The sequence below is a fragment of the Euphorbia lathyris genome, chromosome 7 (genome assembly GCF_963576675.1).
Source record: "Euphorbia lathyris chromosome 7, ddEupLath1.1, whole genome shotgun sequence".
NCBI classification, from domain to species: Eukaryota; Viridiplantae; Streptophyta; class Magnoliopsida; order Malpighiales; family Euphorbiaceae; genus Euphorbia; species Euphorbia lathyris.
The window spans coordinates 76,416,486-76,430,726 of record NC_088916.1 but is presented as its reverse complement, the minus strand read 5'-3'; the positions used below and the strand labels follow the sequence as shown (position 1 = coordinate 76,430,726).

General features: G+C 32.2%; 1 protein-coding gene across 1 annotated transcript; it reads right to left on the bottom strand.

Moving 5' to 3' along the window:
- Positions 1-6,675: 6,675 nt before the first annotated feature.
- On the bottom strand, positions 6,676-11,550 carry LOC136235854 (WAT1-related protein At4g08290). Its single transcript, XM_066025923.1, has 7 exons — positions 11,301-11,550; positions 10,668-10,730; positions 10,435-10,551; positions 9,911-10,145; positions 9,547-9,705; positions 9,296-9,447; positions 6,676-6,929 (listed from the first exon to the last, which is right to left on the bottom strand). Exons 1-7 carry the CDS (start codon positions 11,504-11,506, stop codon positions 6,752-6,754), a joined length of 1,110 nt encoding a protein of 369 aa, XP_065881995.1. The 5' UTR covers positions 11,507-11,550; the 3' UTR covers positions 6,676-6,751.
- Between the last annotated feature and the right edge of the window lie 2,691 nt (positions 11,551-14,241).

Genomic DNA, 14,241 nt, shown 5'->3' with positions numbered 1-14,241 from the left:
AGCTCACAACATATACCCTCTGGAAAGGCTAAAATCGTAGAATATATATATATATATATATATATATATATATATATATATATATATATATATATATATAGTCCGAAATGCAAAATACATTGTATTCACGCGATTTCAATGTCGTTTTCTAAAACAGTCCCAAAACAAATCCTAAAACACATTTTATGCACATAAAAATAAAATTGACATATTTACAACTTTTCATGCATAAAAAACACACTTTAGTCTCAAACACAGATCAAAATAGATAGAATTCGCAATCTATGGTTGTGATACCAATGACGAGATTATAACAAATATAATACCGAATAGAATCGAGTTCTTGTGTTACCTGTTCAAGCGCAAAAACCTGTTGTAATGATTGCAGTGGACGAACAAAAACCAAGATCGCGTATTATCAGTCACAAATCAACTACACTAAGCTTAATTGGGAGAAGATACGATGATTCACGAACTAAGATAAAACATTTGAGACCGAGTGAGAGGGATGCAGCGATCGAAGCAGGGAAAGGATATGATAGGAGCAACTTTTTCTTTTCTCACTATAATATTCTATTAGGGGTTAGATCTCACTTATATTGTGTATATTAGGGTTATAATATATTATGTTTGTATAGTTAGGCCTTTTTAGGATTAACTTAATAACTCATTAACCCATTTCAACTATATCCGGTCCATTCTATTACGAGCGAATTACTTTAGCATGCCCCCCCCACCCCACACACACACACATATATATATACCAATTGGGCTCAAATACTACCAGTAGCCGCTCAGCGATACAAAAGTAAAATAAAGTCTTTACTTATAATCTATAACATTGAATACAAGAGGCTACTTTTCGAAAGGAGAGGGACTTTTAGGATATCATAATCTTTTAAGGAATCCGTACAATTTACAAGGTATGTCTTAAAAGATGTATTTTGCATTACGTGTTGCAAAATGTATGAGGTTCTCAAAGGTCCGATATCCCTAACATTTTCCTATAAAAGAGAAATTATTTTTTTAATAGAAACATGAACGAAGCATTTATCCGATAACGAGCATTCCAATTAGATTGACACCCCAATCCTAGAAGAAGTGACAAAATTTATTATTCTTACTTATGTTCTCTTTTTATTTTCTTTTTCTACACTCCATATCCACTAGTAGCTAATTTTATCATAAGAGTTTGTATTATCAATTGATTTTCCAATTGAAAAGATATATGATTTTGAATTTTCTTTTTATCCTCATACATACAATATAATTTAAAGATGCCTATTCCCTCTTCCTTTTCCATGACATGAACTATAAGTTCTAATATCTAACAAAATTTGAAAAAAAAAATCTGATTTAAATCAAATTTAAGTAATTGATTTTGATTAGATGAAATTGGCTACTATAGTCTATATACAAAATACATGTATATATTCTTAGGACACAAGATGAGGTTAAGGTGAGGTCCCCTTGAAATGTTAAATCAAATCAGGGTTGACATTTATGCATATGTTTATGCTTTCCCCTATGGAAGCTCATGATGAAACTTCCCAAATAAAAAAGTGGTTCGGTGTGCTACATGTCCCCGTTAAACGAGAGTCTAAGGAAGGGTCACACCATAAGCGTGTATTGGAGCAAGCATTCTCTTGCCAATTTTTTGCCAAGTAGTTGAAGGTTCGAATCCTGTCGATTCCATTTATTGATTAAATGTTAACACATGATTGGATGGTTTTATTTTGTTCACGTTCTATTTTTTCAAGCCTAGAAAGCATTCATGTGAGGAGTGTGTCCGATATAATAATAAAAATTATTTATTGACATTAACTATCAGCTTAAATTTTTTGATTAGATTAGTTCTTTCATAAGAGAAAGGTGTTCAGTAACTACTAGCTACCATCTGCACACTGATATTTAAGTCAAATACGATCTAGAGCGAGTAGTAGAGATTGTTCTTAAACTTCGACTAGAATACTTAATACACCATCTTTCATGTATAAGGCTAGACATTTAGAGCGTGAAGTTTGCAGAATTGGACATCTCAAAGGATCCAAAATTGGCCTAGAAGACTCTGCATTTGTAGCAGCCTGACCTAATACTATATAAATATTTTTCTGTTTTGGTCCAAGTAACATTACTTGGACCTCACAACTTTAAAATGCATGTACATATATTGGAAATACAGCTTACTAAAATAGTTCACTCACTTATTCATCATTTTTCGATGTGAGATTTAACTCATTCTTGCCCGATCGTCATCCTTTACTGATATTCATTGCTCAATGCTTCCACCCTGGTGCCACTCCATCAGGACTAGGTCATTATAGGCCCACTAACATCAATATTGTTTTGTCCAACACATTGTAAATTTAATTTGTGCTCTCATACCCATTATAACAATCTGTCCAAAAATCGTGTAGTTATTGTCCGCCTTGGTCTAAGTCTCATTTTTTGGGTTCAAAGCTTTAAAACGTGTTTGGAAACACATTGTACCAATACAGTCTAGTCACTCCCTCTCATTTCAGATTTGGGGTTCAATTTATTCCTACCTCAATCACCATCCTTTAAGGACACTCTTTACTTAGACCTTCTAACTTGGCGCCACCCTCAGGACCAGTCGTTACACTACTCCTATCTTAAACTTGAATGTAATTACTTTCAAGGGGGATGATTGACTCACACTTAAGATACTCGGTTAAATTACATTTATGTCAAAGTCAATCAACTTTATTTTTACTATAACATTATGATCTCTTATGAAAGTAAACAACATCGAAATAACTATTGATGACCTTAAAATGGGAAAATCCAAAAATTACAGTTTTTTAGAATCATATTTTTTATTCTTCAAATCACAATTTTCAGAGTTTTTTCTCTCTAAATAATCACGTTCTCTTTTCTAACGATACAATACCTAAATGACATTAAAATAAAAAAAATAAGAATTAAAGTTATCTATTATTATAGTAGTGAAACATTCATGAACCATAATGTTAGTAAAAATAAAATTAAGTGATTTTTTTATGTTAAATTTAATTATAATGCTAGTAAAAGAAAAACTAAGTGGCTATGAATGTAATTTACCCAATAGATGTGATAAATAAGATTTCAAGATACTATAAATGATATCCTTATTATAGTAGGATTCTTATTCCCGAATAGGTGTAATAGGAATAAATATTATTTGGCTTTGGAATTTTTTTTGGTTGCCCAACCAACAACTGATTTGTCTTGCCAAACTTATTCTATATGTACTCAATCACTAGTACTCACATGGACGTCAATGATCAAATGAATTTGGTTATTTATCGTTAGATTTAGGTTGATTAATTTAGGGTGGAGATTCAAAACATTTTAAGGCTTAAATTTAATCAACCTAGATCTAACAGGTCATCAGAGTTCATATGAGCATTACTGCCTACTCAAATTAAGAAGTACAACCAAATGAGTGTTTACTGTTTATTAACTTAATTGATTAGTTGTATATCTAAATAATTATTTAGTACATCAAATTTTAATACTAGACTAATTAAAAGGAGAAATTTTATTATATACCGAGTGTAACACGAATTTATATGCTAAGTCAATAATTTAATGTCACATCATATTAATAATCGAGTATATGAACTTGCTATTGAGTGCCTAAAGCTCCTTTCGAGTCTTCCGATGTTTCACCTGTAAAACAGAACAAGTGGTTAGAAAGAGGCTGGAGTCTGTTGAACCCGCTCTGATGGCTAAGTTAGTAGGTGTTGGAAGAGTTTGAGGAGTAAGGACTGGTCGGGTGATAGTAGTGTTAACGTAACCTTTGGTGTGACCACACCTGTCTATTTATAAGGATGTACCAAACCCTTCTTCTTCTAGGAGTCTCCCTTGTATTAGGTTTCCTTCTTCTATTAGGAGTCTGGCTTCGGTAGAAGTCATCCACGATACATGTGTCTCTGACCTAAGTACATGAGGGTTCCCCTTAATGGGAACCGTTCCATGAAAGTCTTTGGCAAAATTGAAAGTCTGTGTGGGGTGTTTTGGTGGCAAAGGGATTTGAATTTGATTCTATTTAAAGGTCCCAAAAGTATACACGACACGAAATCGATACACAATTTTGGAGTTTGGATTTAACTTAGGTAATATGTCATTTTTTGGTTGACACGACATATAAATTTTTGGATTGAGTTAGAGTTGACATGCTAATTCGAAAATGACATGAATATTTAAAATTGTTGTTAGATCCTTCTCTCTAAATAAAGAACTTGTTTTTTTTTTTCACAAGACATCATGTACTATACAAAATTAGCGAATTTTTTTAACTAACATCATTTGTCAAATCATCAGCATTCTTCACCATCAAAAGTGAATATTTCATTATGTCATGTTTGAAAAGTCAGCAAGTCAATGTGTTACGGTATTGAAGACTAACACCATTAAAAAAAATAAAATTCTAACTACTTAAAACACTTTTTTTTTTACAAAAAGAACAACATTTATCTACTTATAAATAGATATATTCATGGATTAGATGGACTAGGCTCGGGTCAAACTCAACAGGCTTTTGCTTAAAAATATTTAGCCTAACCCTAGTAAGTCCAGCCCATTGTTTATATAGACGGGCTAGGTTTGGGTATAAAAATCAAATCTCAAATTCAATCTAAATAAGTGCACTTAAAAAAGAATATATATTTTTTAAAATAAATATTTAATATATAAAAAATATAAATATAAATATAATTAATATTAATAAGGTCTACCGGATCTGACCGGTTTGCCCTATTTTTATACATCTCACATTAGTCATAAAAATAAGTGACTTTTGGCAGGTTTGGATGGGGCTGAACCTGATACCAATTTGGGAAAATTACACAGAAATTCATGTTTTAATAACTATTTACAACTATGTCAAGTCATAATTTTGGATTATATCAAACTAGTAAAATCAACACTTTTAATATATTTTAAGGATTATAATTTATAAATTAGAAGTCTAGAATATATTTTACAGGGTTTATGATTTATGAATTGGAGTCTAGAATTTTTAAATTAGGATATAAAATCATAAAATATAGAAAATAATGACATATTAAGAATTAAGTTTAATGATATGACTTAGTTGTAATTTTGTATTTCATTATGATATTCATGTATTTGACCCTATCAATTCAAGCCCAACCCATTGGACACGAGTGTCAACATACCGATAGATACCTAAACCCGTGAATATATTTATTAATAAATTGATAATCACAATTTCTTTTCTCCTAAATTGAATCAAACTGAAAATAATTAACTTTAATTCTTACCCATTATTAACTAATTGTGTCCAGAACTAGCAAGAACTGCCACCTTTTATTGACATTTTGTTAACCAAAAAATGCACATTTTTTAAATAATAATAATAATAATAATAATAATAATAATAATAATAACAGTTTGCTTTTAAATAATATGAGTGCCCTGTGAACTAAACCTTTAATTTGGCAAATATAATAGCAAAATAATTTTATTTGAGCCCTGCACTTTTTAAGGCCACTAATGCACAATTATGTTAAAATCATTAGTCATTACCAAATTATTGAATGAAAATAACATATTTAAGCCTCAATTATGTTAAAATCATTGTTGGTCGAACCCTAATCTTTCAATTTTACACATTGAAACCTCAATTAATTGTAATAGTACATATTAAATTTTTGCTCACTAAATCAGTTAGCCGTTAACATATAATTCAGTGAATCATACTCCATTTATTTTATCTGCGTCTGGAATTATATTTTTTACAATTCGAAATAAATTTTTTATAATTTCTTTAAAGCGAAATCAAGCATAAAAAAAACCACTTTCAGATTGTTAAAAATATAAAATTGGAAGTTTAAATGAATAATATTTTATAATCGAGTTTTATATTCAAAATTAATTTTTCTAATTACCAAAGGCTCAATTAGATATGTTCACGGGTCTGGCTATCCGTCTGGCCGTGTAGACCCAGCCCGTCTCTTTTTTGGACGGGCTTGAGATTTATAAAAATAGTTAGGTCCGGACCGTCTATTAATATGAACTAATAAATTTATATATTTATATATTAGTATTTATTTTTAAGTATAAATTTAATTTATTATTATTAAAAATTAGACATATATTTAGGTGGACTTATATGGACTGTACTTGAGATTTGATTTTTGGGCCCAAGCCCGCCTAAATTAACATCGAACTGGCTGGACTTGGGTTCAACATTTTTAGACAAAAGCCCACTGGACCCGGTCAGAGCCCGACCCATGAACATGTCTAGGCTCAATGTGTGCAATTATTATTGATCCAGGTAGGGTTGTAAATGATCCGAGCCGCTTATAAGCGAATCAGTGTTTAGCTCGATAAAAACTCGATCATGGCCGACTTGATTTATAGACGAACCGAGTTTGAGCACAACGAAAGTCGGGTCGAAAACTCGCTAGCCGGCTCGATGATCGGTTCATGAACAAGCTTGATTATGATATTCATGAACATGCTCGTGAGCAAACTTAAAAGCAGCTCACGAATAAGATGTTGAGCTCAAGCTCAAACTCAAGCTCGTCAATGTTATGACGAGCAAGCATGAGTAGATCAAAACTCGACTCGGCTCAATTACAGTCATAAAAATCGAGGGCGCACTATGTGAAATTAAAATTAAAAAGGCAGTATTTATATAGGAAATAGAACTCAAAATATAGATTGCAAAAAAGGGTAGACATACATTCCATAATGAGTCAATTAATTAACAGTTAATTAATTACTTTCCATCACTGCTAATTCCAGAGTTAATTAATTTATTAGCATTAGTTGTTGTAATTGGTAATTCCTGAGCTGCTTCCTTTTCATTAATGCCTGAATCTTCCCCTGAATAATCTTTTCCTTTTCCCCACACAACAGCATATAGCCCAACTGCTATTATACACCCTCCAATCACACTGCAAAATCAATTCGGTTAAGTTAGAGATATCGAGTTCAAGTCCCAACAAACTTTAATTGAGAAATGAGGAGTTATATCCATGTTCGTCTAAGAAATAGAGCAAAAATATCGCGGATGGTCATTGGGTTTGAAAACCAACAAGTATGTTTGCTGAAGATGTCACGTCGATAACATGTCATCAAAATCTCGCCATGTGGATTATATATAACATAGAAGTTTTTTGATGTTCTGTTATCCATGTGGCATCTCTGACAAATGTGTTTGCTGATATCCGGACAAAAGGATCATAAATGAAACCAAAGTTGCTCGTCTGCTCTATTTTTTTTTATAGTTGGAGGATCATAAGTATAATTAATCCAAAGATGAGTCGCTTAAAAAGTGTTTGACAAGTTTCCAATCAGTGGCGGAGGAGAGAGGTGCAGGGGGAATCCATTGCACTCCCAAACACCTGAATCCAACTTGGGAAAGGTGGTTCCACACAACCCTCCACCTGGAAAAAGGGTTTGGAGGGTTCTGCAATTCCACCCAGACCCTCTTTCTAGGCTCTACCACTGTCTCAGGGGTGTGTCTTAACCCCTCCGTTCACTGGAATCACTCCTATCAGGAATGGTTTCTGATACAATTCCACCCGAGATCCTCTTTCTAGGCTCTACCACTGTATGGAGGCGCGTTAGCCCCTCCGTTCGCTGGAATCACTCCTATCAGGGATGGTTTCAGACTCCCTATTATCGGAAGATTGGGGTCCAAGGTGTAACCTATTGTGATTTTATATATATATATTTATGTGTAAAATTGCTCCGCTATGGAGGTGCCTTAGCCCCTCCATTCACTGGAATCACTCCTATCAGGGATGGTTGCAACCTCCTATAATCGAAAGATTGGGGTTCGGGGTGTAAGATAGTGTGATTTTTTTATATATATATTCATGTGTAAAATTGCTCCGCTATGGAGGTGCCTTAGGCCCTGTTCTTTATCACTTAATTTCAGTAACAATCAGTTCAGTTCAGTTCAATTCAATTCAGTTCAGTTCAGTTCAATTCAGTTCAGTTCAGTTCAGCATTCAGTTTCAGCATTCAGTTTCAGTATTCAGTAATTTATCATTATTTATTATATTATAATTATTTATATATAATTTATTATTATTATTATTATTTATCTATAATTTATCATTATTTTTATTATTATTATTTATAGTTTATCATTATCTATAAATTAGATAAAAGTCAAGAAATGATAGTTTATTAAAGTATATATGGTTTAATAAAAAAAATAAAACTAAAGTATGCATCCATATTTAAAAATTAGGAATTGCATCCATATTATGAATTATTTCTCAAATTTATCCAATTTATCAATGTTAGGGATAAAATTCCACAATTTTAGACGTTAGAGGTAAAATTACTTCTGACCCAAAACGTTATTTTTGCACTTTAACCCTTAATTAAAATAAGAAGTTAAGAGTTTGTATTCATATGAAGATTTGTATTTAATTTCATAGGCTTTAAATTATATATAAATTTGTGTTTGTATGTAATTTGTATTTTTAATTTAAATTAGACTTATTTTTATTTAATTTCATAGGCGTTTATCGAGCTAAGATTTTATCATCCCGGGCTTTTATTTGATATTCAATTTAGTTTTATCTTTAATAATATATTTATTTATTATTGATATTATTAAATTTATTAGAACCATTATTATTATTATAAGTTCATTAATGTCCAATATTTATTTATTATTGATATTATTAAATTTATTAGAACCATTATTATTATTATAAGTTCATTAATGTCCATTATTGTTAAGTTCGGTTAAGTTCGGTAGCATTCAGTTAAGTTCAGTAGCATTCAGTTAAGTTCAGTATTCAGTAGTATTCAGTTAAATTCAGTTCAGTATTCAGCAGTATTCAGTTCAGTTCAGTTCAGTTCAGTTCAATTCAGTTCAGTTCAGTTCAGTTTTTTTCAGCGATAAAGAACAGAGCCTTAGTCCCTCTGTTCACTGTAATCACTCCTATCAGGGGTGGTTTCGGCCTCCCTATTATGGGAAGATTGGGGTCCAGGGTGTAAGATAGTGTCAATTTTTTATATATATATATTCATCTGTAAAACTGCTCCGCTATGGAAGGGTCTTAGCCCCTTTTACTGGAATCACTCCTATCAAGGGTGGTTTAGCCTCCCTATTATCGAAAGATTGGGGTGTGGGATGCAAGATAGCATGAATTTTTTTATATATTCATGTGTAAAATTGCTCCGCTAGAATAACAGTCTTGTATTCGTCACTGACTGTTTCCAACCGATGAATCGATTTCACTAATTAAAATAATTCAAATAATTAAAATGGTTAATTATAATTAAAATTAATTACCTTCCAAGATAAATCTTCTCAGCCAAAATAATGGAGCCAAGAATAGCAACAATGATCATACACAGAGGATTAAAAGCTGTCACAAAAACTGGACCTCTTGATTTCATCACTATGCTTTGCACATAATAAGTTATTCCAGAAGTAACAACACCCTGAAATATAAAAAAAAAAAAAAAATTAGCCAACTAATCATTATTTATTAATTTAATTAACAATAATTAATACTTAATTAATTAATTAATTAATCTTACAGTGTAAACAGGAGCAAGAAGCCTAGAATCCCAGCCAACAGCCCAAGCACTTGGGTGGTGGACAACCGCCAGCGCCACCGCGGAACTCTGAATTGTGCCGGACAAACATATCAACGTGGAGAGGGAGAGCTCCGCCGGATACTTCTTCAACGTTATTGACTGCATTATTCACATAGACAATATCATTTTTATTGTATTTATATTAGTGGCGGAACAAGGGGTGCACTGGAGTCCGTTGCACCCCCAACCACTGGAATTTAACCCTGAAACGGGTGGTTCCAGACGGGCTTTAGGGTTTGGGGGTGTTGCAAATGAGCCCCCCAGACCCGCTTTTTTAAGTCAAATTGGAGAAGTATTTATTTACCTGTAGTACATAAAAGGCGGACCAGGCGACACAACCCAGGAGGATTAGGAGAGTGCCGGAAACATAATGTTTAGCGGCAGAATCGGCAGCATTTTCGTGTTGAGAAGCGGCTGATTTAAACAAATTAAGGAGAGGGCCTTTGTATAGTGCCATTAGAAGTGCTCCTCCAAATGTTACCATTGTTCCAACTACTTTCGCTATGCTTCTTATCTCTTTAATCCTTATGTGTTCCAACCTGTTCGTTTTAAAAAAACCGCATAAATTTTAAATATATATCGCGATTTGAAACTATGTATCAAAAATAAATATCTGAGATATTAAAAATATGTATTTTTTTAGTAAAATAATGGATATGAAAATATGTTTTACTCGAAAAAGTAGATATAAAGTATTTGCTTAGAAAGTAATTATTTATAACTATTTTTTTTAACGAAAATCAAAATACGATAAAAAAATAAAAAATTTAAATTTAAATTTGGGTTTCTTAAAATAATAATTAGCGACGGAAAGGTACGAAGTCTTACCGAAGAATGACTGCGATTACAAAGGTGACGGAAGGAACGGCATTCATGATGGCAGAAGTATACGCGGTTGTCGTGTATTGCATCCCCAAGTAACTAAAACCTTGGTCCAAAACTGGCCTATTTTTTCAAGTAATATTTATAATATAATTAATAGAATATTAAAAAAAATAAATTAAATATTTCATAATATTAATTTAAAATTAATGACTATTATATAAATGGATAATTCTTACTCTAGAAAACCAAGTGCCATTATTTGAAAGAAAATTGGCAATGTTATCTTTGGCCTTGTTTTCCTGCAATAGAAGAAAAAAATAATCAAATTTCTATTTCTATAAATTAATCCACAAAAAATAAAATCCCCGACAAATTATTGTTGTGTCGCCTAACAACAAAACTCGACAATTCCTTATCTACGGCTACAATAGCATTACGAGGTTTAACAAATATTGTCGCTGAAAACTATTAATTGCGGAGGTAAAACCTATCGTAAATTGGCTGGTGATTAGATTCTATACATAATCATCAAGTAGCGGCAAAGCTAGGGAAGAAGGTTTGTGAGTGTAACTGGAACTCCTACAACCGCTCTTTCGTCGATTGGAACCAACCCTTTTAAAGAGGATTCTGATGAGTGAAGATGCAATGGACCAGTCGTGCACCCCTTCCCTCCACCAAGGGGAGGGGTGCCTATGGAATAATAGCATTATAAGGGTTTGCAAACACTTGTCGCTAGAAGTGCTCTTTTCGTAACAAGTAAACATTTGTCGCTAAAGCTACTCGTAACCGAAATATCTACTAACTATACATGGTGTAATTTAATAAAGAATAAATATATAATATATATAGTGTATGGATAAGACCAAAACCTTTCGAATATTAAAGCGAAAGGAGCAAGAACAAGCGCAGCTATCCCATTGCGGTAGACAATCAGGACATAGCGATTCATGCCGTGGTTGAGAGTTACCATACTTATTATGTAATTTCCGGCCGACCCGAATTGCAAGCAAATCATAAGTAGATAAGGTCTCATCTTGTAGAAGACATCACTTAGCTTTGATGCTTGGTTTTCCATATTTTCTCTCTAAATGTATATTATTTGAAGGAGAAAATAATGCTAAGTGAATGAGATACTAAGAAGCAAAAATGTCCTTCTTATAAGCATCAAAATCTTGAAATTTTTATGTAAAAAAAAAAAAAATTAATTAAAAACCCACTCAGGAATATTTTTATATTTTAGAGACTAATGCTTGCTTATTTGGTTATCATTTACAAAATATTACTATTACTAGATTTTATATATATTAATTAATTAATATTTTTTATATTTTAGAGATTCAAAAAATTGTTTTTTTGTGGTGGTTAATCAATGATCAAAATTGAGTAATTACTAATTAATCCTTAATTATTTGAATTAATTAATTAATTATATCATTTCCACATGTTTTATTTATTTAATTTGGAAAATTATTCTAATTCCTAAAAGCTCATTGCTTTTTTTGCTTTCACACAACACAAATATTTTACAGTATCAATCAATACATAGTTCTCTCTTCCAAAAAAATCAATATATAGTTCTTAATTTCAAAGAACATTTATTTATTTGATCCATTTTTGTAATTAATTAATAGTACGAGGATCTCTCTTTCTATAGCTATTATGATATATAAAATAAAAAATTGACTTGTATTATATTAAATTATAAGGTTTATGAAAAATTATGAAGAAGCTTAGAGATGAAGAATCTTTTCTTATAAAAAAATTTAGCATTAATTTTTTTTATATGTGTGTAAAATTTTTTTTATGCTAAATCGAATTTATTCAAAAAAATTTGTATATATACGTGTTATAATCTGAGTGGTTCCAAAAAATTTAGAAATTTCGAATTAGAATTTTGAATTTAGAAGCAAAAAAAAAATGTTAGAGATGACCTAACAGGACCTGAACCAATTTTGGTATGTTAATTCAGCACCAAATATATTTTTTTTTTTGTAAACAGAGGGCCGGAACCACCACGGTTTCAAATTTTGTGGAAATAGAAGGCCGAAACTACTCGTGGTAATGGTGGTTCTGGCGGCCGGAGAGGCCCGAGCCCCCTCGGGCCCCTCCCGGTATCCGCCCCTGCCATCTGATTTCCTAACTAAAAATTCCCGCTCATTATACAACACTAGACACGTGTACAACAAGTTGTAACTAGCGACTAAATAATTACATTGTTATACACTTGACAGAAAATTTTAGGGTACTTTCAGAGTAATATTCCTGACTAATTACTTCATGACAGACTAATTAATTCATGGTACATATATATTTATTTTTTCTTTACACCAATCATGCACATGTAGTGATATTCAAAACGATTTTCATTAGTCGGATGTATTATTCCCGGAGTGCTGTAAAATTTCTCACTTGACTTGTAAAATTAATTATCAATTTTAGGATAAAATTGTGAAATGAATGAAAATGAAAGCATAATTAGGATTTTATTCGAGAATAATATATAAAAGTATATTAATTTGTTGGTGCTTTCGTAATTGGATTCCAATAAATGGTGGAATCCACACCATATATCTACAAAAATGGGATTCATATTCATAATATGGCAAACATAAAACCAAACCCATCTCATTGGAACATATTTAATTAATGTCTTTTTTTATTCTTTTTCTTTCCTTCATTATCATGCCAATTATGAGATGCTTATCAATTTACTTTTTTTATAGGAAAAAGAAAACACATATTGAATCTCATCATACTTTCAATTTTTATGCATTGAGGTCTTATTTTTTAATTTATCACTATTGAACTCGTATACCAAATGTCACGGGACCAGGTCTGAGCAGGTCAAAGCCTCGTGTGGTGCTGAGATTTCCCCGAGTCTCGGCCAGCCAACTCCTATTGAAGGGATCTATCCCCCTTTAAACATCAAGAACCCCATCAATTCATCCGCCGGTAATTCATTCTGGAGAGACTCCCTGTAGTTAAACCTCGCCTCACAAAGGACCCGCACTATAGGCTAACTCGAGAGCCCAAAGTGTTCGTAGGAATTCCATGCCTTTCTTCCCAAATACCGGATGCCCGACTCTCTTAGTCCTTAGTGGACTAGAGTGGATCGCTTAAACCAGTTCTGACAACTGGCCCAAGGATTAGCGGAGATCCAATGTCAGATGAACCATGTCCCCCTATAGTGTTTCTTACGCCGACTTGAAGCACACAATCAATGAACATTGATATGTCTTATTCACCACTCGTGGCTAATCGAGCCCTATCCTCCTCGAAGCCTTGCCACCGCCCTTGCCTACGCTTGGCCTGACACTTGGGATGACCTTGCCTATGCCTGGGGTCATCGTACACATTAAACTTCATGCTAAATTAGTTAGATGTGTGTGAACATATAACGAGCACTATTCATTTCATCTGTATTTAAAATTGTATTTTTTATAATTTAGAATAAAGTGTTTACAATTGCTCTATCAAACATAAAAACAAACTGATTTCAATCTATTAAAAATATAAAAAAAGTTTTATGTTTAAAGTAGACTTTCTTAGTCACCAGAGATTTAATTTATACAATTATAATTGATGACTCGATATTTTCAATCATTATCATGTTTCCAAAATTTCTCCCTTTTTTCAAAGATACGTTCGTTATCGTTTCTCTTCTCTTCAATTAGGTGAAAAATGTTTTGTATCATGCCATATTCTTCAAGAAAACTCGACCTCAAGTTTCTTTTCTTTCTTCAGCTAAAGCTCGTACCCTCATAATAATAATAAGTCAAACTTACAATTCTCCTTCCATTCATCACCAAC

What these genes read in the sequence shown, in the direction of transcription:
- LOC136235854 (XM_066025923.1), bottom strand. Translation starts at nt 11,506, where the DNA reads ATGGAAAACCAAGCATCAAAGCTAAGTGATGTCTTCTACAAGATGAGA. An exon ending in CCGCCTTTTATGTACTACAG is followed by an intron (nt 9,706 to 9,910) that starts GTAAATAAATAC and finishes TGAATAATGCAG; the next exon opens with TCAATAACGTTGAAGAAGTA. An exon ending in TTCTTGCTCCTGTTTACACT is followed by an intron (nt 9,448 to 9,546) that starts GTAAGATTAATT and finishes TTTATATTTCAG; the next exon opens with GGTGTTGTTACTTCTGGAAT.